We start from the raw sequence: 26,490 nt of genomic DNA on the forward strand, positions 1-26,490 counted from the left end.
TGCTGAGGCGCTGGAACATGAAAGTGGCTGCCCTTGGGTCCCTGGTGGTGTCGATGAGTCTGGAACCCAGTTCTTTAAGGAAACGTATGGTATTTTTTCCCCATGATCCCAAGATCTCTGATCCCACTGGGACAAATTGATATTGTTGGCTTATGTCCCTGAACTTTCTGATCTTGTACTCCTCCCTGTGATCAGCTGCTTCTCTCTGTCGCCCGACACTGTGATGGATGTAGGTGTCAGCCATCGTCGACACACAGGTATTGTCACATGCTAAGAGCTTGCCATATATATATATATATATATATATATATATATATATATATATATATATATATATATATATATATATATATATATATATATATATATATATATATATATATATGCAATAAGATCATAGTAAACAGGTGATTTCAAAATATGCAAAACAACCACTCTGAAAGAATAGAGAAATTCCAAGCGCTTTCGTGACTACTCACATTATCAAGGAACTTGATAATGTGAGTAGTCACGAAAGCGCTTGGAATTTCTCTATTCTTTCAGAGTGGTTGTTTTGCATATATATATATATATATATATATATATATATATATATATATATATATATATATATATATATATATATATATATATATATGTATGTATATATAATATATATTTATATATATATATATATGTCGTGCCGAATATGTAAAACTGGTCATTTAGCAAGAACTCATTTAAAATTAAGTCCTTTCAAAAAATTTCTCTTATACGTTTAAAGATATATTTTTTTCATTAATGTTAATGTAAAAAAATTTAATTTTGCTCCAAACGAATCTTAGAAAACTTACCTAACCTTATTATAACAAGAACAATTTATTTTAGCCTAACCCAACTAAATATATTTTAGATTTGTTTACAATAATTTAATACTAAACAAACACAGTGAAATATATTTTTTCCGTTAGGTTCAGAATGATTTTGGCGAAATTATTGCATACACAAATTTTCGCTTGTCCTATATAGCAAGATGAGCGTTACTATTTAAGCCAAGATCGCAAGTTCTGCCTATTCGGCACGACATATATATATATATTTATATATATATAATATATAATAATATATATATATATATATATATATATATATATATATATATATATATTCATTATATATACATTATGTATATATATATTGTTGTAACCACGAACGAGTGGTATTGATCAATAACAACACTGCACTAGCCAAGGATTCGAACCCATGTTGTATTGGCCTGCCTCATGGTAAGCGAGAACCACATGACGCTTTAAACCACAGGACCACCCGTGGTTAAAATAATATAGAAATGCTGCTCGTGAGGATAGTACACCAAACTGGGATGAGAATGAAATTAGCTTAGAACCTCCCACACCTCCGAATGCCCTCGTACGGCGGCCCAACATCTAGCTGTTTGCTGGCTGTACTATTTTTGTAGAGTTTGGTGGTCCTGTCGTTTAAAGTGTCATGTGGTTCTCGCTTACTATGAGGCAGGCCAGTACAACATGGGTTCGAATCCTTGGCTAGTGCAGTGTTGCTATATATATTTATATATATATATATATATATATATATATATATATATATATATATATATATATATATATATATATATATATATATATGTATATATAAATAATCAGTATTGCAGCACATTATTTCAGTGATTTCTTTTAACACGTCGGCCCGTTTCCCACCGGGGCAGGGTGACGCAATAACAAAGAACCCCTCCTCCCCCAACAAAAAAGAAAAAACTTTCATCATTCAACATTTTCACCATCACTCTTACATAATAACTGTCTTTGCAGAGGCGCTCAGATACAATTTTGAAATCCCTCCAAACTCTTAATATCCCGAATCCTTCCTTTATAGTGCATTCATTGGAAAATATTAATACCTGTTTTTTGATATAAAAACAGACTATTTTTTATCAAATATATTTTTTTCAGAATTGGTATACGTCCGTTCACTCCATCTTACAAGAGCTGGGATTACCGTCAAGAATGGGACCCTCGAGCCTCCACTACCAAGAGTATCACAATTACACTAACATATGGTAAGCATAAGTAATTTAAGTATGTCTTTATGTCTTTGTTGGTGTTTGAAAACTGTAACATGTATTGTTTATATATGTATATATATATATACATATATATATATATATATATACATATATATATATATACATATATATATATATATATACATATATATGTATACATATATATACATACATATATATATACATATATACGTATATATATATATACATATATGTATATATACATATATATAAATATACGTATATATATATATATACATATATATATACATATATATATATTTATATATGTATGTATGTATGCATGCATGTATGTATGTATGTATGTAAAGAGAAATGAATTGGCTAGGAAACCATATAAACAAGATATACCAAGATGGTATCAAACATTTTCCACCCCAAATTGCATAAAAATATTTAATTGTAGCCACAGAACTATGAAAAGTAAGTAAATAACTTGCAGTCATTATGGAAAATGTTCCTCAATAAGTACTTAGAGAATCAAATAAGGCAGTAATATGTAAAGTTCAGTAGGTTAGTAGAGAGAAATCTTGGAAAGGTTAAGAGAGGAATAGTTGACAAGAGCAAGATATAACCAAAATTTTATGAAGTGTTTGTAAAAGTAATTAAAAAAGTGTGAGAGGGAGAGGGGGTTAGATACAAATATGTGAGAATGACGATAAAGTCACAGAACTGGAGAAGGAAAAGTGACCAATGGTAGACTAAATGTAGTGTGTATGTGAGAGAGATAACTTTAGATGGAATCAACAGCAAACAGGTAATTTGTTAATTAAAGATACGTAGATATTGAAAATCTTGAATTTACTACGTGTCATCTTGCTGACTATTTTTCAGTCAAATGAAATTGACGACATTTAAGTATCTGTAGAGGGATTAAAAATATTACTGAAATATGAAAAAGAATAAAAAACAGGACTGAACGAGAAGGTAACAGGGGATTTTAAAACAAGTAAAGTAGGAACCAAGGTACCTGCCATTCTTCTGGAAAGTTACTCCAAACTGGTGATAAATAGTAAACAGTACACACTGTGCTGATATCTGGAAGAAACTGAAGGACAGGAAAAAATTCTTTCAATTAAATATCTCTTACATGGACAAGTTTCCTTCTTCCGAGGTACCATAATGGTGGTGGAGTGCCAATGATCCGTAGAACTGGGCTACTCTCTCTCATTTCTTGGATCAACACCTGATTACCTTCCATTTGTCAGGCAATGTATAAGGTTTGCAGATATTTTCTCTTCCCCCTTAATAGTGCAATAATTTATTATGCTGCTATGACAGACCTTGATACTGCTGAAGACATCTTGATCCAAAGTAACAGAGCAACTTCCTTCTTGGGATATAATCTAATTACCTTCTCCAGGATATGTATCACTCCTAAAGAGTTTCCTCATAAAACTAATGTAAAAATAAATAATAATAATAATAATAATAATAATAATAATAATAATAATAAAAATAATGTTAATCTACATGAACTTTATCTACTTCTCTTATCTTCCAGTGACTTCGGAGAGCTCAGGGGAATCAGAAGAGTTAGTGCAGGTGGGCCAAGAAACACAGGGAGCTGCAGACTTTGATGACTTCTCACAGGTTTCTAATGGAGGAGAACAAGAGTTCCAGGAAGGATCTCAGGACTTCCAGGTAAGACTGCATGACTTCCATGTAGGCTCTCAAGACTTCCTTTGATGGACCTTAAAACTTCCAAGTAGTCTCTAAAAATTTCAAGGTAGGTTCTCAATGCCTCTAAATAGAATCCTAAGACTTTCAGAATGGATCTCACTTCTTACGGTACACTCCATAGACTTCTAAAGAGGATTTCAAACCTTCCAGATAGGCTTTACAGACAGATTCAAAATGAAAGTGCCTTTAGAGAGTTACATAAGTTACATAAATGTACTAATTCACTCATACACATATTACGTATAAGTATTCAACACAGATTTATAAATGATCTTCCAACAGAAGATTGGTGACCTCGAACTGGAAATGTTTGGACAGCAACAACAGCAGACAAACTATCGGCAGCGTATTGAAAAACTGCAAGAGGAAGTTATGCCTAGTAAGTAACTCTGCACTTTCTGACTTTTTGATTGTATTGTTTTAAGGCACATTTATTTCCCGATATAGTTCATTGTTTATCCAATTAGGTTAATGCTCCTTTCTTCTGAGTGATTATTTTTTCTTGTAAGTGGCTCCTTTTCTCTTCCAGTGGTTGTTTTGCATATATATATCTATATATATATATATATATATATATATATATATATATATATATATATATATATATATATATATATATATTTATATATATATATATATATATATATATATATCATGCAATAATATCATGCACTCATAAACGCCAACACACACACACACACAGACACACACACACAGATGTTAGGAAGTATTTCTTCAGTCATAGAGTAGTCAAGAAGTGGAATAGTCTAGCAACTGATGTAGTGGAAGCAGGAACCATATATAGCTTTAAGACGAGGTATGATAAAGCTCATGGAGCAGGGAGAGAGAGGACCTTGTAGCATTCATTGAAGAGGCGGGGCCAGAAGTTGAGTCTCGACCCCGCAAGCAATATATATATATATATATATATATATATATATATATATATATATATATATATATATATATATATATATATATATATATATATATATATATATATATATATACGTATATATATATATATATATATATAAATATATATATATATATATATATATATGTATATATATATATATATATATATATATATATATATATATATATATATATATATATATATACGTATATATATATATATATGTATATATATATATATGTATATATATATATATATATATATATATATGTATGTATATATATATATATATATATATATATATATATATATATGTATATATATATATATATATATATATATATATATACATGTATATATATATATATATATATATATATACATATATATATACATACATACATATATATATATATATATATATATATATATATATATATATATATATATATATATATATATATATATATTTATTTATTTATATATATACATATATATATATATATACATATATATATATACATATTATATATATACATATATATATATATATATATACATATTATATATATAAATATATATATATATATATATATAAAGATTATATAAATATATATATATATTGCTTGCGGGGTCGAGACTCAACTTCTGGCCCCGCCTCTTCAATGAATGCTACAAGGTCCTCTCTCTCCCTGCTCCATGAGCTTTATCATACCTCGTCTTAAAGCTATATATGGTTCCTGCTTCCACTACATCAGTTGCTAGACTATTCCACTTCTTGACTACTCTATGACTGAAGAAATACTTCCTAACATCTGTGTGTGTGTGTCTGTGTGTGTGTGTGTTGGCGTTTATGAGTGCATGATATTATTGTTGATATTTTTAAGGACACATGTAATATTAATGTTTTAAAAAGTATCAGCTGATATCGGCCGTTTTTCAACTCATATTGATAACGTGAAAATGGCTGATATCGATATTTTGGTGCGATGAATCACACTCGGCTTCAGTTTCAGGAGGGTACGTGAAGAGCATCAGCATTGGACTGGATCTTCAGGGCTCCACCAGCAGAAGCTTCGAGACAGTGTTGACGTGGGCCGTCGGTTCTTCTGCAGGTCAGCATTCCACCAAGATCCACTTCACTATAATCTCCAACCCCCCAGAAGGCACCTTCGAAGACCCTCATGCTGTAAGTCCCTTTGCACAGTCCTTTTTTTTCATTTTTTGTTCCAGCTAGAATAAAATAGAAGAGGCACGGTTTATTTGGTATTAATTACAGGGTCATTAAATTTTATAGAAAAAACTCAAGAGTGACTCAAATCAGGTGTCATAAGATCCCTCTTTCAGACATTGGAAGAGGGAATCTCTATACTCATACATACCAGGAGGCAGTACTCTGCCCTTCTCATACTATTATTTCTATCATGCAATCTTCTCTTTTCATGTTCTTATGACCCTCATTTCCTAAGTGGTATCAGACGTTTTTGAAGACTAAGAAATGAATTTCGCTTAAACCAAAATCTCAAGCCTTCAGTTACAAATATTTCATAAAAATATTTCACCTCTACACAATGTATTTAACAATATAAGGCATATACATTTCTTCCAGGTTTGCTTTGACGTTTTGGTGCTTAAGCCGATGTTTACGCCCCTGACCACTGTTGAAGACTTGTTGGCTTCCAACTTACAAACCATCATCGAGGCTCAAATTCATGATGGAGTATCATGTAGAGGCTCACCTGTACTTGAAGGCCAGGTAACGTTGTGTGTAATTAGCTATGAGAAGTATTCATATATATATATATATATATATATATATATATATATATATATATATATATATATATCTATATATATCTATATCTATCTATCATATATATCTATATATATCTATATCTATATATATATCTATCTATCATATATATCTATCTATCATATATATCTATATATATCTAAATATCTATATATATATCTATATCTATCATATATATATATATATATATATATATATATATATATATATATATATATATATATATATATATATATATGTCGTGCCGAATATGTAAAACTGGTCAATTAGCAAGAACTCATTTAAAATTAAGTCCTTTCTAAAAAATTTTCTTATACGTTTAAAGATATATTTTTTTCATTAATGTTAATGTAAAAAAATTTAATTTTGCTCCAAAAGAATCTTAGAAAACTTACCTAACCTTATTATAACAAGAACAATTTATTTTAGCCTAACCCAACTAAATATATTTTTAATTTGTTTACAATAATTTAATACTAAACAAACACAATCAAATATATTTTTTTCGTTAGGTTCAGAATGATTTTGGCGAAATTATTGCATACACAAATTTTCACTTGCCTATATGGCAAAATGAGCGTTGCTATTTAAGCCAAGATCGCAAGTTCTGCCTATTCGGCACGACATATATATATATATATATATATATATATATATATATATATATATATATATATATATATATATATATATATATATATATATATATATATATATATATATATATATATATATCTATATATATATATATATGCAAAACAACCACTCTGAAAGAATAGAGAAATTCCAAGCGCTTTCGTGACTACTCACATTATCAAGGAACTATGAAAGTAAAGCATCCAAGGAAGCTATATAAGGGGTCTGGCCAGCACCTCACTATCAGATCCCACAACGGTTAAACACCTGACGCGCGCCGACCCAACTTGGATAGGTCCTTTGCACAACTCACCCCACAAACTATTCTACCCAAGAAAATTTCAAAATTATTTGTCCAGTGTATTATTAAATTCTTCCCAAATTCTATTAATTATAAATGGATCTAATTTATATAAACCAAAGGAAATATTCATATTATTGTCAAAACTGTTTTTTATGAAACAAGATTCAATTATATTCCTGTCGACCATGGACTTGCTTGATACTACTTTCTCAACTTTTTGAAAATCAATTGGATGGTTAAAATCTTACATGAATAAATAGAGCATTGGAATCTTGTCCAGATCTAATGCTATATTTATGTTGTTTTAATCTTAGTTCGAGATTTTTACCAGTTTGACCGTAATAAACTTTATCGCAAATTTTACAAGGAATCTTATAGACACATCCATCAGCATTTTGGGGGGAATTCTTTATCAAAAGTTTTTTTTACTGTATCAAGATTTTTGAATACAACTTTAATATTAAAAGTCTTAAGAAGAGAAGGCATATCAACCAAGTTTTCATGGTAAGGGAGAACCAACATATTTTTAGTTGAATAAGGCTGGTTGTCCCTTTTTGGATTGTAAAAAGTATTTCTAGCAACTTTAAAAGATTTATTAATTACATTTCTTGGGTATTTTAAATCATTACCTATTTCATAAATTTTGGATATTTCCTCATCTATGAACTCAGGACTACAAATTCGTAAAGCTCTCATAAACATTGATGAGAAAACAGACAGTTTGACTCTATCTTGATGCGAGGAATAATAGTGGACATAGGAACAGTTATTTGTAGGTTTTCTGTAAATTTTAAATTTGAATTCATTATTACCCTTAATTCAAATTTAAAATTTACAGAAAACCTACAATACGATGTATTCTCATAACTGTAACCAACAGGTAAACAAACAAGCTGCAAAGCCATCCATTGCGGCTTCCATATATATTCTGGTGAAATAATGGCTTAAATTTTATTTAAATATAATGCATGTTTTTTTCTGTTTTTTGGACGATAATTTTATTAGAGCTGTAACTTAAATGTAACTTGCATTTTGATTAATTCTAAGTCTCGCAGAACAGGTGGGGTTCAAACCCACGACAAACCAGTCCTAGATTCGCTTTATTACAATTTTGCGAGTCACTGATGCTGCTACATGTTGTCATCAACATGTATGAAGGTTATTTTACAGGTAGGCAGAATGACATTTGAATCTTCTAGCAAATTGCATTTATGTAATCTTCTGGTGATAACTATGTGTGTGTGTGTGTGTGTGTACTCTCGTAATTGTGGTTGCAGGGGTTGCGACTCAGCTCCTGTCCCCGCCTCTTCACTGATCGCTACTAGGTCCTCTCCCTCTCTGCTTCCAGAGCTTTGTCATACCTCTTCTTAAAACTATGTATGGTTCCTGCCTCCACTACTTCACTTGCTAGGCTATTCCACTTCCTGACGACTCTATGACTGAAGAAATACTTCCTAACATCCCTGTGACTCGTCTGAGTCTTCAGCTTCCAGTTGTGACCCCTTGTTTCTGTGTCCTCTCTCTGGAACATCCTATCTCTGTCCACCTTGTCTATTCCCCACAGTATCTTGTATGTCGTTATCATGTCTCCCCTGACCCTTCTGTCCTCCAGTGTCGCCAGTCCGATTTCCCTCAACCTTTCCTCATACGACATTCCCCAGAGCTCTGGGACTAGCCTTGTTGCAAACCTTTGTACTTTCTCTAACTTCTTGACGTGCTTGACCAGGTGTGGGTTCCAGACGTTGGTTTGCGTGCAGCCAGCAGTAACAGCTTGGTTGATCAGGCCCTGATCCAACAGGAGGCCTGGTCACAGACCGGGCCGTGGGGGCGTTGACCCCCGGAACTCTCTCCAGGTAAACTCCAGGTAAACTCCAGACTGGTGCTGCATACTCCAGTATGGGCCTAACATACACAGTGTACAGTGTCTTGAACGATTCCTTATTAAGGTATCGGAACGCTCTTCTCAGGTTTGCCAGGAGCCTGTATGCTGCAGCAGTTATTTGGTTGATGTGTGCCTCCGGTGATGTGCTCAGTGTTATGGTCACCCCAAGGTCTTTCTCCCTGAGTGAGGTCTGTAGTCTTTGTCCACCTAGCCTATACTCTGTCTGCGGTCTTCTTTCCCCTTCCCAAATCTTCATGACTTTGCATTTCGCAGGGTTGAATTCGAGAAACCAGTTTCTGAACCACATGTCCAGCCTGTGCAGGTCTCTTTGCAGTCCTGCCTCATCCTCATCCGATTTAATTCTTCTCATCAGCTTCACATCATCTGCGAATAGGGACACTTCAGAGTCTATTCCTTCCATCATGCCGTTCGCATATATCAAAAATAGCACTGGTTCTAGAACTGACCCCTGTGGGACCCCGCTCATCACAGGCGCCCACTGTGATACCTCTTCATGTACCATGACTCGTTGTTGCCTCCCTGTCAGGTAATCCCTGATCCATTGCAGTGCCCTCCCTGTTACATGCGCCTGATCCTCCAGCTTCTGCACTAATCTCTTGTGCGGAACTGTGTCAAAGGCCTTCCTGCAGTCTAGGAAAATGCAATCAACCCACCCCTCTCTCTCATGTCTTACTTCTGTTACCTTGTCATAAAACTCCAGAAGGTTTGTGACACAGGATTTGCCTTCCAGGAACCTATGCTGGTTTTCATTTATAATCTTGTTCTGTTCCAGGTGTTCCACCACTCTCCTCCTGATAATGTTCTCCATGACTTTGCACACAATACATGTCAGAGACACAGGTCTGTAGTTTAGTGCCTCATTTCTGTTTCCTTTCTTAAATATGGGAACTACATTTGCTGTCTTCCATTTCTCAGGTAGTTGCCCAGTTTCAAGGGATGTGTTGAAGATTGTGGTTAGGTGCACGCACAGCATCTCTGCTCCTTCTCTAAGGACCCACGGGGAGATGTTGTCCGGTTCCATTGCCTTTGGGGTATCAAGGTCACTTAGCAGCTTCTGCACCTCCTCCTCGGTTGTTCGTATGTCATCCAACACTTGTTGGTATATACCCTCTTGATGTTCCCTTCTGTGCTGTCTTCCCAGAGCCCTTCCTGTCTCTACTGTAAAAACTTCCTTAAATCTCCTGTTTAGCTCCTCACATACCTCCTGATCATTTCTTGTGAGTTCTCCACCTTCGGTCCTCAGTCTGATCACCTGGTCTTTGGCTGTTGTCTTCCTCCTGATGTGGCTATACAACAGTTTCGGGTCAGTCTTGAATTTCGATGCTATGTTATTTTCATACTGTCGCTGGGCCTCCCTCCTTACCTGTGTATACTCGTTCTTGGCTCTGCGACTGATCTCCCTATTTTCATGTGTTCTCTACCTTCTGTACTTTTTCCATTCTCTATTGCATTTTGTTTTTGCCTCCTTACACCGTCGGGTAAACCAGGGGCTCGTTCTGGTTTTCCCATTGTTTCTGTTGCCCTTGGGAATAAACCTTTCCACTGCCTCCTTGCATTTTGTTGTTACATATTCCATCATTTCATTTACTGGCTTTCCTGCCAGTTCTCTGTCCCATGGAACCTCCTGCAGGAAGTTCCTCAACCCTATGTAGTCCCCTCTTTTAGAATCTGGCTTTTCCCATTCAACTCCTGTTACTCTCTCCACTTGCAACTCTACTGTGTATTCAAAGCACAGAACCACGTGGTCACTAGCTCCTAGGGGACTCTCATATGTGATGTCCTCAATGTCTGAATTGCCCAGGGTGAACACAAGGTCCAATCTTGCTGGTTCATCCTCCCCTCTCACTCTGGTAGTGTCCTTAACATGTTGGTGCATGAGGTTTTCCAGCATCACATCCAAAATCTTGGCTCTCCATGTTTAGGGACCCCCATGTGGCTCCAAGTTTTCCCAGTCAATCTCCCTGTGGTTGAAATCCCCCATAACCAGCAACTTTGCTCTGCTGGAGTGAGCTCTTCTTGCCACCTCAGCAAGTGTGTCTACCATTGCTCTGTTGCTCTCTTCATATTCCTCTCTTGGCCTCCTGCAGTTCTGTGGTGGCTTATACATCACTGCAATGACCACCTTGTGCTCCCCAGACTGAAGTGTACCTATTATGTAGTCCCTTTCTCCTGTGTGTGTGTGTGTGTGTGTGTGTGTGTGTGTGTTTAGAGTCTGTGTAGCCCTCAATGTCTATTATTAATATTTTAACCTATATCTTACCTCTATCATCATTCAGGGTTACTTGGACGCGAGCGAGGCAGTCATAAATCACTTGAAGGAGGAACTGGCCAAGGAATGCGACCCTGACACCTCTCATCTTAGGTTAATTGACATCATCACCTCGTCTCTCTATGACCGTGCCCACTTCAAAGCACAATGGACAGAGGTATAGAACACCTGTGTATGATTTATTTACAAATTGATTGTTTTCAGTTAACACTCACTTCGAATATCACATGACCTGCACACCTTGAATATGATAATAATTAATCTCAGTTCCTTGTATATATATATTATCCTTTACCTTATATGTTTCTCTTCTGACACAGGACTACCCATTGGTCCTGAGGAACCTAAGTAATCACTTGAATGACTTCTTTGAGGGTATTCTCTTCCCACTTGTTTCCTACGACCACACCGCCACCAACCCCGAGCACACCAGGGAGATCGATGCTACTAAGTAAGTTACTTGGTAGCTATGAATATACCAATTTACTTTTTAGTTTGGACAAATATACTTACATAAAAGACACTGAAGGTTTAAATCCTAGAACATCCTAAACTCTAGGAAGAAGCGGCATTGTGATGGAAGTGTTTGACGAGTGCTGTTCTAAAGTTCTTCACTGGGACCTGTACTGTTACTGATAAATGTAAATGGCAGGACTGATATCATATGGCCTGAGTCATGTTCTTTCACATAAAAGGGGGAAAAATATTAGATAAGACATATTCCTACCTTATCCCAGAAAAATACAGAGTTGATAGGAATTTAAAAGGAAGAATTATTAGTATTTCTAGCGGGGACACCAGTGACCATACAGTTGGTGGGATGATGGAGACAGCACAGGCTGCATCAAATGACAATTTAAAAACTGTAAATTAAATACTGAAATCATGACACCACGAGCTTAGCTCTTCTCTTATATCTGCAAATAAATATTTTAATTTGGCACTTTACTTAAATTACTGTTATTTCTAAGGAATGGAAATCTAGGTTTTCTAAAAAAAAAATTGTTATCTGAACTTGAATTCTTTTAAAACTGAGATATTGTAGAGAACGTGTGTGTGTGTGTGTGTGTGTGTGTGTGTGTGTGTTTATTGTGCTGAATAAGTAAAACTGGTCAGTTGGCAAGAACTCATTTAAAATTAAGTCCTTTCTAAAAAATTTCTCTTATTCATTTAAATATATATATTTTTTTAATTTATGTTACTGTAAAAATTAATAATTTTGTACCAAAAGAACCTTAGAAAACTTACCTATCCTTATTATAACAAGTCCAATTTAATTTAGCCTAATCCAGCTAAATGTACTTTATATATGTATAAAATAATTTAATAATAAACAGACACAATGAAATATATTTTTATCGTTAGATTCAGAATGATTTTTCCCAAATTATTGCATACAAAAATTTTCGCTTGCCTTATTCGGCAAGAAGAGCATTGCTATTTTCAGCCAAAATCGCAAGTGTTATCTATTCGGCATATAAATGAACATTGGCGCTCGTATATCAACGATAATAAGTAACAGGTAGAAGTATGGAGGAGTGCTCAAATGTGTAAAGTATATTGTTCGCAATTCTTAACAGAAAATTATTAACAAAAACTTCATTGTACTATTTGCCTCAACTAAATGATCAAGATGTTTATTAAATGACATTGTTAGTTCAGTAGTTTGGGATGAAAATTTTTTCTTAGAGAATAAAAGATGTTTTTTCAATGTCTTTAGAGGAAATATTTAGAAACAAAAATTGTGTCATTAAGGTGCGATAAATGGTCAACTGAGGCAGCAAAAAAGTACTGCAAATAAATAACATTTCATCCCTTGGATCGAGTTTTTACACAAGTGTCTACAAAGAGACTCTTCTAAAGTGTAAACATCTGGAAGGATCAATAGTTTTTAGTAATACTCTTGCAGGACCTTGGACACTAACCGCTGGACAATAAGAGACGTTAGACCACATCTTGTGGCAGTCACCCATGACCTGAAACTCCCTGCAGTAATCGAGGAATTCCTTGGCCCAGCACAGATTTATAAAACTTTCACCTACAAATACATCCAAGGACGAACGTCTTACAAATGCAGTATTGAAACAACAAAGGTGAGAACATTTAATGAAGTTAAAACTGTTTTTTTTTCTCTGTGTTTTAACAGTATTCTGGCTAAGCCAGTTATATGAAAATATTCAATTTATTGTTATAAACATTAACTCTAGCACTGAATTATGGATAGTTATTTTATATCTTATGGTTTTACAGTGCAGTCATAACAAATATACTCACATTTCTTCGTTAACGAAGCATTGAAATTAATTTTGAATACTATACCAGACAACAAAAACACCTTTATTTAAATATATTTTATACGTTTTTTGGCAAAGTGTGTGTGTGTGTGTGTGTGGGTGTGTGTGTGTGTGTGTGTGTGTGTATGTATGTATGTATGCATGCAAGGAATTCGCAAGAGCAGGCGAAATATACACAAACACTGATCTCTGGCTGAAGGAGACTCGAAAATACGAACCTTGGAACAAGGTACACAGTGCTTTACCAATCTACCCACACTGGACCAATACCTTGGAGTCCAGCTTGCGCTAGACTTTGATCCACGGCAGTCAGCTTTCAGGGAGAAGGCTTACAGCTTTTCATCTCATCCCCTGTATGCATCAGCCTTACTAGATATTAATTCCTTGCATTGTTAATATCTCTAGTAAGGCTGATGCATGCAGGAGATGAGATGAAAAGCTGTAAGCCTTCTCCCTGAAAGCTGGCTGCTTTGGATCAAAGTCTAGCGCAAGCTGGACTCCAAGGTATTGGTCCAGTGTGGGTAGATTGGTAAAGCACTGCGTACCTTGTTTCAAGGTTCATAGGTTCGAGTCTCCTTCAGCCAGAGATCAGTGTTTGTGTATATTTCGCCTGCTCTTGCGAATTCCTTGCATTGTTAATATCTCTAGTAAGGCTGATGCATGCAGGGGATGAGATGAAAAGCTGTAAGCCTTCTCCCTGAAAGCTGGCTGCCTTGGATCAAAGTCTAGCACAAGCTAGACTCCAAGGTATTGGTCCAGTGTGGGTAGATTGGTACAGTACTGTGTACCTTGTTCCAAGGTTTATAGGTTAGCTTCCCCTTCAGCCAGCTATCAGTGTTTGTGTATATTTCGCCTGCTTTTGCGAATTCCTTGCATTGTTAAAATCTCTAGTAAGGCTGATGCATTCAAGGGATGAGATAGAAAGTTGTAAGCCTTCTCCCTGAAAGCTGGCTGCCTTGGATCAAAGTCTAGCACAAGCTGGACTCGAAGGTATTGGTCCAGTGTGGGTAGATTGGTAAAGCACTGTGTACCTTGTTCCAAGTTTCGTAGGTTCGAGCCTCCTTCAGCCAGAGATCTGTGTTTGTGTATATATATATATATATATATATATATATATATATATATATATATATATATATATATATACTTATTTTTATTTTTTTTTATTAACACACTGGCCGATTCCCACCAAGGCAGGGTGGCCCGAAAAAGAAAAACTTTCACCATCATTCACTCCATCACTGTCTTGCCAGAAGGGTGCTTTACACTACAGTTTTTAAATTGCAACGTTAACACCTCTCCTTCAGAGTGCAGGCACTGTACTTCCCATCTCCAGGACTCAAGTTCGGCCTGCCGGTTTCCCTGAATCCCTTCATAAATGTTACTTTGCTCACACTCCAACAGCACGTCAAGTATTAAAAACCATTTGTCTCCATTCACTCCTATCAAATACGCTAACACATGCCTGCTGGAAGTCCAAGCCCCTCGCACACAAAATCTCCTTTACCCTATCCCTCCAACCTTTCCTAGGTCGACCCCTACCCCACCTTCCTTCCACTACAGACTGATACACTCTTGAAGTCATTCTGTTTTGCTCCATTCTCTCTACATGTCCGAACCACCTCAACAACCCTTCCTCAGCCCTCTGGACAACTGTTTTGGCAATCCCACACCTCCTCCTAACTTCCAAACTACGAATTCTCTGCATTATATTCACACCACACATTGCCCTCAGACATGACATCTCCACTGCCTCCAGCCTTCTCCTCGCTGCAACATTCATCACCCATGCTTCACACCCATATAAGAGCATTGGTAAAACTATACTCTCATACATTCCCCTCTTTGCCTCCAAGGACAAAGTTCTTTGTCTCCAGACTCCTAAGTGCACCGCTCACCCTTTTCCCCTCATCAATTCTATGATTCACCTCATCTTTCATAGACCCATCCGCTGACACGTCCACTCCCAAATATCTGAATACATTCAGCTCCTCCATACTCTCTCCCTCCAGTCTGATATCCAATCTTTCATCACCTAATCTTTTTGTTATCCTCATAACCTTATTCTTTCCTGTATTCACTGTTAATTTTCTTCTTTTACATACCCTACCAAATTCATCCACCAACCTCTGCAACTTCTCTTCAGAATCTCCCAAGACCACAGTGTCATCAGCAAAAAGCAACTGTGACAACTCCCACTTTATGTGTGATTCTTTATCTTTTAACTCCACGCCTCTTGCCAAGACCCTCGCATTTACTTCTCTTACAACCCCATCTATAAATATATTAAGCAACCACTGTGACATCACACATCCTTGTCTAAGGCCTACTTTTACTGGGAAATAATCTCCCTCTTTCCTACATACTCTAACTTGAGCCTCACTATCCTCTTAAAAACTCTTCACAGCTTTCAGTAACCTACCTCTTATACCATACACCTGCAACATGGGCCACATTGCCCCCCTATCCACCCTTTTCCAAATCCATAAATGCCACAAAAACCTCTTTAGCCTTATCTAAATACTGTTCACTTATATGTTTCACTGTAAACACCTGGTCCACACACCCCCTGCCTTTCCTAAAGCCTCCTTGTTCATCTACTATCCTATTCTCCGTCTTACTCTTAATTCTTTCAATAATAACTCTACCATACACTTTACCAGGTATACTCAACAGACTTATTCCCCTATAATTTTTGCACTCTCTTTTGTTCCATTTGCCTTTATACAAAGGAACTATGCATGCTCTCTGCCAATCCCTAGGTACCTTACTCTCTTCCATACATTTATTAAATAATTGCACCAACCACTCCAAAACTATATCCCCACCTGCTTTTAACATTTCTATCTTTATCCCATCAATCCCAGCTGCCTTACCCACTTTCATTTTACCTACTGCCTCACGAACTTCCCCCACACTCACAACTGGCTCTTCCTCACTCCTACAAGATGTTATTCCTCCTTGCCCTATACACGAAATCACAGCTTCCCTATCTTCATAAACATTTAACAATTCCTCAAAATATTCCCTCCATCTTCCCAGTACCTCTAACTCTCCATTTAATAACTCTCCTCTCCTATTTTAACTGACAAATCCATTTGTTCTCTAGGCTTCCTTAACTTGCTAATCTCACTCCAAAACTTTTTCTTATTTTCAACAAAATTTGTTAATAACATCTCACCCACTCTCTCATTTGCTCTCTTTTTACATTGCTTCACCACTCTCTTAACCTCTCTTTTTCTCCATATACTCTTCCCTCCTTGCATCACTTCTACTTTGTAAAAACTTCTCCTATGCTAACTTTTTATCCCTTACTACTCTCTTTACATCATCATTCCACCAATCGCTCTTCTTCCCTCCCGCACCCACTTTCCTGTAACCACAAACTTCTGCTGAACACTCTAACACTACATTTTTAAACCTACCCCATGCCTCTTCGACCCCATTGCCTATGCTCTCATTAGCCCATCTATCCTCCAATAGCTGTTTATATCTTACCCTAACTGCCTCCTCTTTTAGTTTATAAACCTTCACTTCTCTCTTCCCTGATGCTTCTATTCTCCTTGTATCCCATCTACCTTTTACTCTCAGTGTAGCTACAACTAGAAAGTGATCTGATATATCTGTGACCCCTCTATAAACATGTACATCCTGAAGTCTACTCAACAGTCTTTTATCTACCAATACATAATCCAACAAACTACTGTCATTTCGCCCTACATCATATCTTGTATACTTATTTATCCTCTTTTTCTTAAAATATGTATTACCTATAACTAAACCCCTTTCTATACAAAGTTCAATCAAAGGGCTCCCATTATCATTTACACCTGGCACCCCAAACTTACCTACCACACCCTCTCTAAAAGTTTCTCCTACTTTAGCAATCAGGTCCCCTACTACAATTACTCTCTTACTTGGTTCAAAGGCTCCTATACATTCACGTAACATCTCCCAAAATCTCTCTCTCTCCTCTACATTCCTCTCTTCTCCAGGTGCATACACGCTTATTATGACTCACTTTTCGCATCCAACCTTTACTTTAATCCACCTAATCCTTAAATTTACACATTTATATTCTCTTTTCTCCTTCCATAACTGATCCTTCAACATTATCGCTACCCCTTCCTTAGCTCTAACTCTGTCAGATACTCCAGATTTAATCCCATTTATTTCCCCCCACCGAAACTCCCCTGCCCCCTTCAGCTTTGCTTCGCTTAGGGCCAGGACATCCAACTTCTTTTCATTCAGTAATCATCTGTTTCTTGTCATCCGTACTACATCCACGCACATTCAAGCATCCCAGTTTTATAAAGTTTTTCTTCTTCTCTTTTTTAGTAAATGTTTACAAGAGAAGGGGTTACTAGCCCATTGCTCCCGGCATTTTAGTCGCCTCATACGACACGCATGGCTTACGGAGGAAAGATTCTTTCCCACTTCCCCATGGACAATAGAAGGAATAAAGAAGAACAAGAGCTATTTAGAAAAAGGAGAAAAACCTAGATGTATGTATGTACTATATATGCATGTGCGTGTCTGTGAAGTGTGACCAAATGTAAGTATGAGTAGCAAGATATCCCTGTTATCTAGCATGTTTATGAGAGAGAAAAAGACACCAGTAATCCTACCATCATGTAAAACAGTTACAGGTTTCTGTTCCACAGTCATCTGGTAGGACGGGAGTACTTCCCTGGGTGGTTGCTGTCTACCAACTTACTACCTATATATATATATATATATATATATATATATATATATATATATATATATATATATATATATATATATATATATATATATATATATATAGATATATATATATATATATATATATATATATATATATATATATATATATATATATATATATATATATATATATATATATGTATATATATTTATATATATATTTATTTATTTATTTATTTATTTATTTATTTAGACCGATATCATAATAGTATGTACATTTTTTATTGTTTCAGGTGAGGACGTATGACGGTGTGAGTTTCCCATATCAGGCTGACAGCTGTTGGGTAACCGCTGTCCTGAGTCATTCAGGAGCAGAAGAGACACAGTCCTATGATTATGTTATCTCAGTTCGCTTTACAGAAGAGTGGGAAGTTCGGGTTCTGTGGCCCTGGGCTGGATATAACTATGATATCACCAAATCCTTACTGCTGGTACGTCCATTTTGCAGTACTCTATTAGTTCATCCTGCTAGAAGGTTCAGTTTGAAAAAAATCTCTGCTGCATTCTTTCAAAAATTTTGTAATTAATGTAAGTTGGATATCAAAATTATGCATCCTGGTATGTCCTGCACCTTCCATCATCCCCAGATTTATGTACCTTCTGAATCAACCGATCTTTCTAAATGGCAGTTCCATCTCGACAACTTCTCCATACTCTGCATTATAACTTTTTTCACTCCTCATTCTCTGTATAACTTTAAAACTATATATTAATATCAAGCACGACATGTCTGCTGCGTCTAGCTTTAACAATAATAATTTGAAGGAAGCATTATTAATGAAGATTTGTGTGACCAGAAATATTTACTTCATGAGATAGAGCAGTGTAGTTGCTGTAAGAAAATAAGTATAAATAGTTTCTGCTTTTATCAACAGGTGAACGGTGAGGAATTCAAGAAAGAAGACAAGTTTGTTAATTTCATTCAGCAAGAGACGGGCAGTCTGATCATTTTCAAGCGCCTTGGATTTTTGATCATAATCTCTGAGAAGCTTACAATTGGGGTAAGTGTTTAATGACTATACAAAACATTTTTATAGGTAATTATACTAGAAGAGTAGTTATGTTTAGCTGCAAGAAATGATGGCTCTGTACCATCGAGGAAATGTCTGAATTTATAATGTCGATAGTTTGAACTGCCATACTCTTTCATGTACTTGATGCAGTATTTTTATGAATGTATCCCCATTGACACCTAGGATCTATCAACCCCACTATTTTCTCCGGTATCTGGCTTATGGGAGTGCAAAGAATCTCCAGGTCGAGCAATGACTGCTATCATTTGATAAGAATGATTCCACCCATGTTCTGAACTCTTCCAAGGAATACTAATTTTCTTCAGATTCTGTAAAACACCCTTTTATCATTTAATTTTACTTTCCTCACTGAAGATGAGGCTTCCTCTGTTTGTGATAAACAGTGCAAAACAGTGAAGTAGTGAAGTTTGTCATGTGAATGTAACGTGGTGTTTCTTCTATACTGTTTCTTTCTAAAGTTGGTGTCTATAATAATACCAGCCGCCAATTCTAGTATTTGTGTTATAAACAAGTTCCCGAGACTACTCTTGCCAGAATAAGAACGTATGAACCTAATAAAGAAGGAACACTGGAACACTCCTACTGGCCCATGCGAGGCAGGTCAAGTCACCTCCCGACTTAAACCAATGACCCACCTAGTCAGGTAAGGTCACATGCACTTATGGAAAGGTCACAGCATCAGACATATTGGCACAAGCTAATCAGATCCAACTCACACCCACCCACACCCACTCATGTATTTATCTAACCTACTTTTAAAACTACACAGCGTCTTAGCGTCTATGACGGTACTCGGGAGTTTGTTTCACGCTATTTATTTATTCATGTTTTCCATTTATACACCTCAGTCATATCACCCCCTAATTCTACGCATTTCTTGAGAGTACAGATTCAGGGCCCTCAGTCTATCCTCATAGGGAAGATCTCTGATACATGGGATCAACTTTGTTATCCTCCTTTGTACATTTTCCAGTGCATTAATATCCATTCTGCAATATGTTGACCAGAACTGTGCAACATAATCTTAATGAGGCCTAACCAAAGATATATAGAATTGAAGAACAACCTGAGGACTCCTATTATTTATGCTTCTTGATATCAAACCAAGGATTTTGTTTGCTTTATTGTGAACACTTATGCACTGTTGTCTTGGTTTTAGATTACTGATAACTAGGACTCCCAAATCCTTTTTGCAATCAGTAATATTAAGATCTACAATATTTAGTTTACATGTGGCATGGCTATTTTCTTGTCCAATGTTTAGAACTTTGTATTTGTCTATATTAAACTGCATCTGCCACTTCTCCGACCATTGCATCAGTCTATAACAGCGGTCCAGCAGCAGGATAAGTTTCTCAGGTCTTGGTAGTAATTTCTAGTAGCTAATTATTATGTATCAGTGTGAGAAATTATGAAAGTGTCTGCTTTTCTAATTCCTAAGCATAAGGGACTTAAAAATAAGTAGCGTAGTGTACAGTGAAATATATTTCCATTCAATTTTATTCCTTCTGTCTCTTGTGAAAAGTAAAATAAATTCTGTTAGACTTTTTTCTCTTTTCATCCTGATAACTCTGTAGCTTTTTCTTCCTCTGATGAAGTCAAAATAGTCAGCTCTTTTATTTTAGCTCTTAGGTTGAATGATTTCATCATTTTATTAATGAGGAAACAATAAACCTGCACCTGCAAGGATTATGCTTTGCCTTAGGAACAGAATTGGTTACGATAATTAGTTTTGATTCGAAGGTAGGGGATCCTTCAATTTCTTGAATCAAGACTCCTTCACTAATGTCATGACAGTCCCTTGAAGGGTCTTCCCTGATGTTTGTTTAATTCATTTAAAGCGCTGAATTCATTTGGGTCGTTCACCCGTCTGCATTTTTTTTTTGGGGGGGGGGGCTCTTTGAGGCTCGAACCAACATAAAGATTTTTTTATCTTTTAATTAATTATGATACTGCAGTTTTTTCTTACTGCCTTGAAGTTGCTCATTAAAGTGGTATTTGATAACAAAAGTGAATTTGTCAAGCAAGAATTAGTATTGTTCTGAATTAAGGGATTAGCAAATGGTGTATTTTGCAGAAACCAAACGAGTTAATAGGGAACATCAATGGTCTATGTGGCAGAATGGACGGGGAGAAGAGACACGACCTGGTGGGACCCACTGGCTGCATCTTCACCAACCCGAGTCTCTTTGCTCTGTCCTGGACCACTTATGGTGAAGGCTGCTCCCTCTTTAGTCTACGATCAAAGAAGCGAGGTGTAACGCAGTACCAGGAGGCATGTCCTCGTGAGGACTACATCCCCACCGCAGTGTCTCATTCCAATGGTAAGTCTGTCAGTCTCGAGCACCATTGTTCTAACAATGATTTACATCTATACATTAGTTCAGAAAGAGTTCATGTACAGATTTTTTAAACAAATCATTGATGTTGAACATGTGAATATTAAAAACATGTGCAACATTTGGAGACACTTTGAAGATATCTTCGCTCCTCAGGAAGTTTTCCTTTCCAGTGATTGAAAAAAAAATCATAGTGAGCTAAACTCAAATTTATAATAGATTCCAAAAGTTGCACATATGTAATTTGTTCATCTGTAGGTATTATCTATTTTGTGTGATACGGTCCTAAACATAGAGAAGCAACGGTAAAGTGGAGCATCATGATGCTTAAATATCATACGAAAATATATCGCTTATTAAAACTTTCACACGTAACTTGCGAATTCCTCTAACGTGGAAGAAAAACTACTGTCTTCTTACATTGCAGTTGTGTATGACTGCACGGAATGGGAGTACAAGGAGCGCACCGTCGGAAACCTCGTATGTAACGCCATTGAGCCAACTCCATCTTGCAAACCTAACTGCAGGAAAACGAGGGACATCAGCAAACATGTAAGTACTGTTGACTCGTGGAGGTCAAGTAGACATGAGGAAATAGAAGGTAATAAGGTTTAATCCAAGGAAGGGAAGGGTAGTTCCAATTACTAAAACTCTTTGTTACACAACAACAATGATTTTTTTCGTACTGGTTTTATACCGTCCAGTACATACTGTAATGTACAGTATATTTTAACAAGAAATGTAGCAAAATAGGCATAAAGAATGGAAGGATGAATATAAATATCATTGTAATATTTAGATATTATTTTTTTTATCAAATACAGTATGAGCATACAGCTAATGTGACATTAATAAGAATGAAGTTACTAGATACTAATAACTTAATAATATTTATATTATTATTATTATTATTATTATTATTATTATTATTATTATTATTATTATTATTATTATTATTATTAACAGTAGTGGTAGTAGAACAATTCTTGATTCTGCAATAGGAGCACTATAATTTTTTTTTATGTATCTAATACTGAATATTTTCTATAAACATCTGGAATGCAGAATGAAGCCATTTTATTATATCCACTTTTTGATTTCTCCAGATTAACTACGACTGTAAGAAACTTGTATCTACCCATACTGGAGATTATTGTCAGCAAAGTCAGGGAAGAAACCTCACCAGGGAGTGCCACCCACACACCCTGCTTACCACCTACCCCGCCTCCTGCGTGCCTCAGTGATAAGCACGTCACCACCTTCTCCGCCTCCGCCTTCTGCGTGCCTCAAGTGATACACGCTGGTCACACACTTCGCCTCCTGCGTTCCCCAGTGACAACTTATGGATGCCATCTATTAGACCTTCGTGATTCCGCTAACCTACTCGGCCATCTGCATGCCCTAGAGTGACATAATACCCACGTTATTATTGAATTGTGCCTCTTAATAGGTATATTTTCTCAATCATGACAATGAACGAGTGTCACCAACCCACCCATCCATTCACTCACCTTTTACGTCACACATTCTGCTTCTCCGCGTGTCTCAGCTTGAGTCTCAAGGATCTTGCATCACACGGGAACTTATGTACTACCTAATTGGTTCATTCCATCTCATATTTGTTTTAAGAGTTATAATTATTTAATGTCCTCTTATTTCTTTCGCTTTTCCTTTCTTTTGTGAGTTATGCATTTGATGCTTAAGCAAGAAACTTCTCTGTATTTTAATGTGGCTTGGTGACAAGAGCTCTCGCTTCACACGGTGAGTGTCCAGGTTCGATTCCCGGCGAGGGTTGAAACATTGGGAGTGTTTCCTTACACCCGTTGTACCTATTCACCCACCAGTAATAATGGGTACCTGGGTATTAGCCGATTAGTGTGGGTCGCATCCCGGGACAAAATTGACCTAATTTGCCCACTTGGATTTGGATGAGAGGGATTGGATTTGAGTGGGACTTGCACATGAGTAAATAGAATTATCAGAGCTTATTGCTTGGGTAGCACTGAAAATTGGGATGGGCAAATATTCTGTTAATGGAATGGATTCTGAAAGACCTGCCTAGTATGGGCCAACAGACCTGCTCAGTGTTCATCCTTATATTCTTATGAAATGCTCTGGATAACAAGCAGCTTTCTTTGTAGTAGTATATCATTGAAGTCAGCTTGGTCTGTGTACCTTGTACACCTACTTTTAGAAATAGATGTTATTATTCTTATTATTTGTATTATTATTTTATTATTATTATTATTATTATTATTATTATTATTATTATTATTTTTATAATTATTTTATTATTATTATTATTATTATTATTATTATTATTATTATTATTATTATTATTATTATTATTATTATTATTATTATTATTATGAAATGGAAGTTCAGTTTTCACTTATTCTCCGTTTCTTCTTCCCATTTTCTTTGTAATCGTTCTTTGTGGGTATCATAGTTATTTCTTTGACTGTGGTCATCATAAACTATAAAGTTATTATCTATTAAGAAACTTTTAACAGGTAAAAAACTACTTAATTTTTTTTCTCCTTATTCACACATTAACTTCACTACTGAATAGCTCTTTTTCTTAATAATAAAAGGAATAAACTCAGGTATTTTTACTGAACACGTATCCCTACATAAATTTTAAAGAGATACTGTGACTCTCTGATCGCTGGTTCTATCCCCGTCTGTGGTATGACTTTTTTTTAGATACTGGAGAGAGAGTGAGCTCGTATGAGCACATGCAAAGGACTCGATACAATCAGATGCCCTAACTTCTCAGTACTACTGTCCAGTCATGAGTACTAATGTTTAAATCTGTGGTTCTTAACCTATTTGTGTCTCACCCACCATAGCAATTGGTCCTCATCTCCACGCACCGCCCCCCCCCTCCCCCTCTTTCCTTCATGAAAAAAATTATAAATGTAAAAATTATCAAAAAGTCCTCTCTCTTCATTTAAATAGGAAATTTGAGAAATCAGCCATTTGAAAAGAGTCTGTTTAGGGAGCAAACTGCAGATACACAACATATAAACCACGTTTTGGGTAGGGTTTGAAACCATGTCGAGTGAGTTGTGATACTTCAGGCCAGTAAGTATGGGTTCAAGCCCCACCCGTGCCGTGGTTTGTTTACAGTCGTGTTATTGCGATTTCGTGAGTGACAACATATAAAATAAGAACACATTTAGTGAAATTTATGACACTGTGAGCTACCAGATCCACCAGTACGTAGACACGTGTCACAGAGAGCACAGCTCAGCGTCCTTTAAAATATGAGGTTTACCTAAATTTTGTCACTTTTAGCAGAGTCTCACATCTTTTGAACTATCCGCGGTGAGAGAGACACCACCCTCCCTCCATCCCCCCATGAAAATCCAAATGAGGACATACAAAAACATGTGTGATGAATGGTTTGAAAAACCGACAAGTTGAAGATTGAGACACTTATGCAGCATATGGGAATCTTTATTCAGGAAACGTTTCGCCACGGCGAAACGTTTCCTGAATAAAGATTCCCATATGCTGCATAAGTGTCTCAAACATACAAAAACATGTTAAAGCCATTCCCTATTTTTTGTTCTGGGCTTGCGCCCCCCTTCCCTGGAAATTACTCAAGCCCTCCCTACGGGGGTAAGGCTTTCCCCATCCCATTTAAGAATCGTTGGTCTAGACAGATGAGATCAGTCAATGCAGCCACAGTGCTGGAGTGAAGCAGCAAGAGAATTTCCATACCATCAACCAGAAACATTCAAATACAAAATACTCCGAGAATAAATTTAACAACATTTTCAACATTGAATTATTTGTTAAACTTGCCTCTGTGGAGAAGCAAAACCAACTTGGTGCTCAGAATATTCGTTTACATAAACATTTTCACAGCATGTTATTATTACTATTATTATTATATTAAAAAAGAATAATGGTAAACTCATATGGGTCATACACCTCAGTTATTAGAGCAGGAGGTAATAAATTTGAAGGTTAGTGAAGATTTAAAATTAGTATCAAAACTGTTACAATACCTGGTCTTTTACTGACGTCTTTCTTCTGATTTCACTGAGAAACACAATACGGTTCAGAATTCAGTGGTGCTGCCATATTATTATTCTCAAGCAGTTACTTAGCTTCTTTCTCTGTAATTTCTTGCTCTTCTTCTAACTTCTCTCTTTTCATTTGTTCTTCACTCTTTCTAGTTTTCTCACACCCTTGTACTGTGTTTCTCTCTCTCAATCTTTCGTTGAACCACCAGCCCTAGTTTTCTTTTCCTTCTTTTCTTCCGGATATGAAGTTTTCTTCCTCTTGGGATGTGTGTGTACTCACCTATTTGTGGTTGCAGGGGTCGATTCATAGCTCCTGGGGCCGCCTCTTCACTGGTCGCTAATAGGCCCTTTCTCTCCCTGCTCCATGAGCTTTATCTCGTCTTAAAGCTATGTATGGTTCCTGCCTCGA

At 36.1% G+C, this 26,490-nt stretch overlaps 1 protein-coding gene across 1 annotated transcript in view; it reads left to right on the top strand.

The window, feature by feature from the left end:
* The window catches only part of LOC128689695 (hemolymph clottable protein-like), a 55,339-nt gene extending 30,707 nt beyond the window's left edge, over window positions 1-24,632 (top strand). Inside the window, exons 25-37 of the mRNA XM_070087560.1 lie at window positions 1,968-2,074; window positions 3,606-3,745; window positions 4,067-4,163; window positions 5,714-5,892; window positions 6,313-6,459; window positions 11,636-11,785; window positions 11,949-12,079; window positions 13,538-13,721; window positions 18,905-19,102; window positions 19,547-19,672; window positions 21,783-22,029; window positions 22,472-22,596; window positions 23,151-24,632. Coding sequence (XP_069943661.1) covers window positions 1,968-2,074; window positions 3,606-3,745; window positions 4,067-4,163; window positions 5,714-5,892; window positions 6,313-6,459; window positions 11,636-11,785; window positions 11,949-12,079; window positions 13,538-13,721; window positions 18,905-19,102; window positions 19,547-19,672; window positions 21,783-22,029; window positions 22,472-22,596; window positions 23,151-23,288 — 1,969 coding nt within the window. The 3' untranslated portion in view covers window positions 23,289-24,632. The remainder of the gene's footprint in view (window positions 1-1,967; window positions 2,075-3,605; window positions 3,746-4,066; window positions 4,164-5,713; window positions 5,893-6,312; window positions 6,460-11,635; window positions 11,786-11,948; window positions 12,080-13,537; window positions 13,722-18,904; window positions 19,103-19,546; window positions 19,673-21,782; window positions 22,030-22,471; window positions 22,597-23,150) is intronic.
* The last annotated feature ends 1,858 nt before the right edge of the window (window positions 24,633-26,490 follow it).

This window comes from Cherax quadricarinatus, chromosome 22 (assembly GCF_038502225.1).
Source record: "Cherax quadricarinatus isolate ZL_2023a chromosome 22, ASM3850222v1, whole genome shotgun sequence".
Taxonomy (NCBI): Eukaryota; Metazoa; Arthropoda; class Malacostraca; order Decapoda; family Parastacidae; genus Cherax; species Cherax quadricarinatus.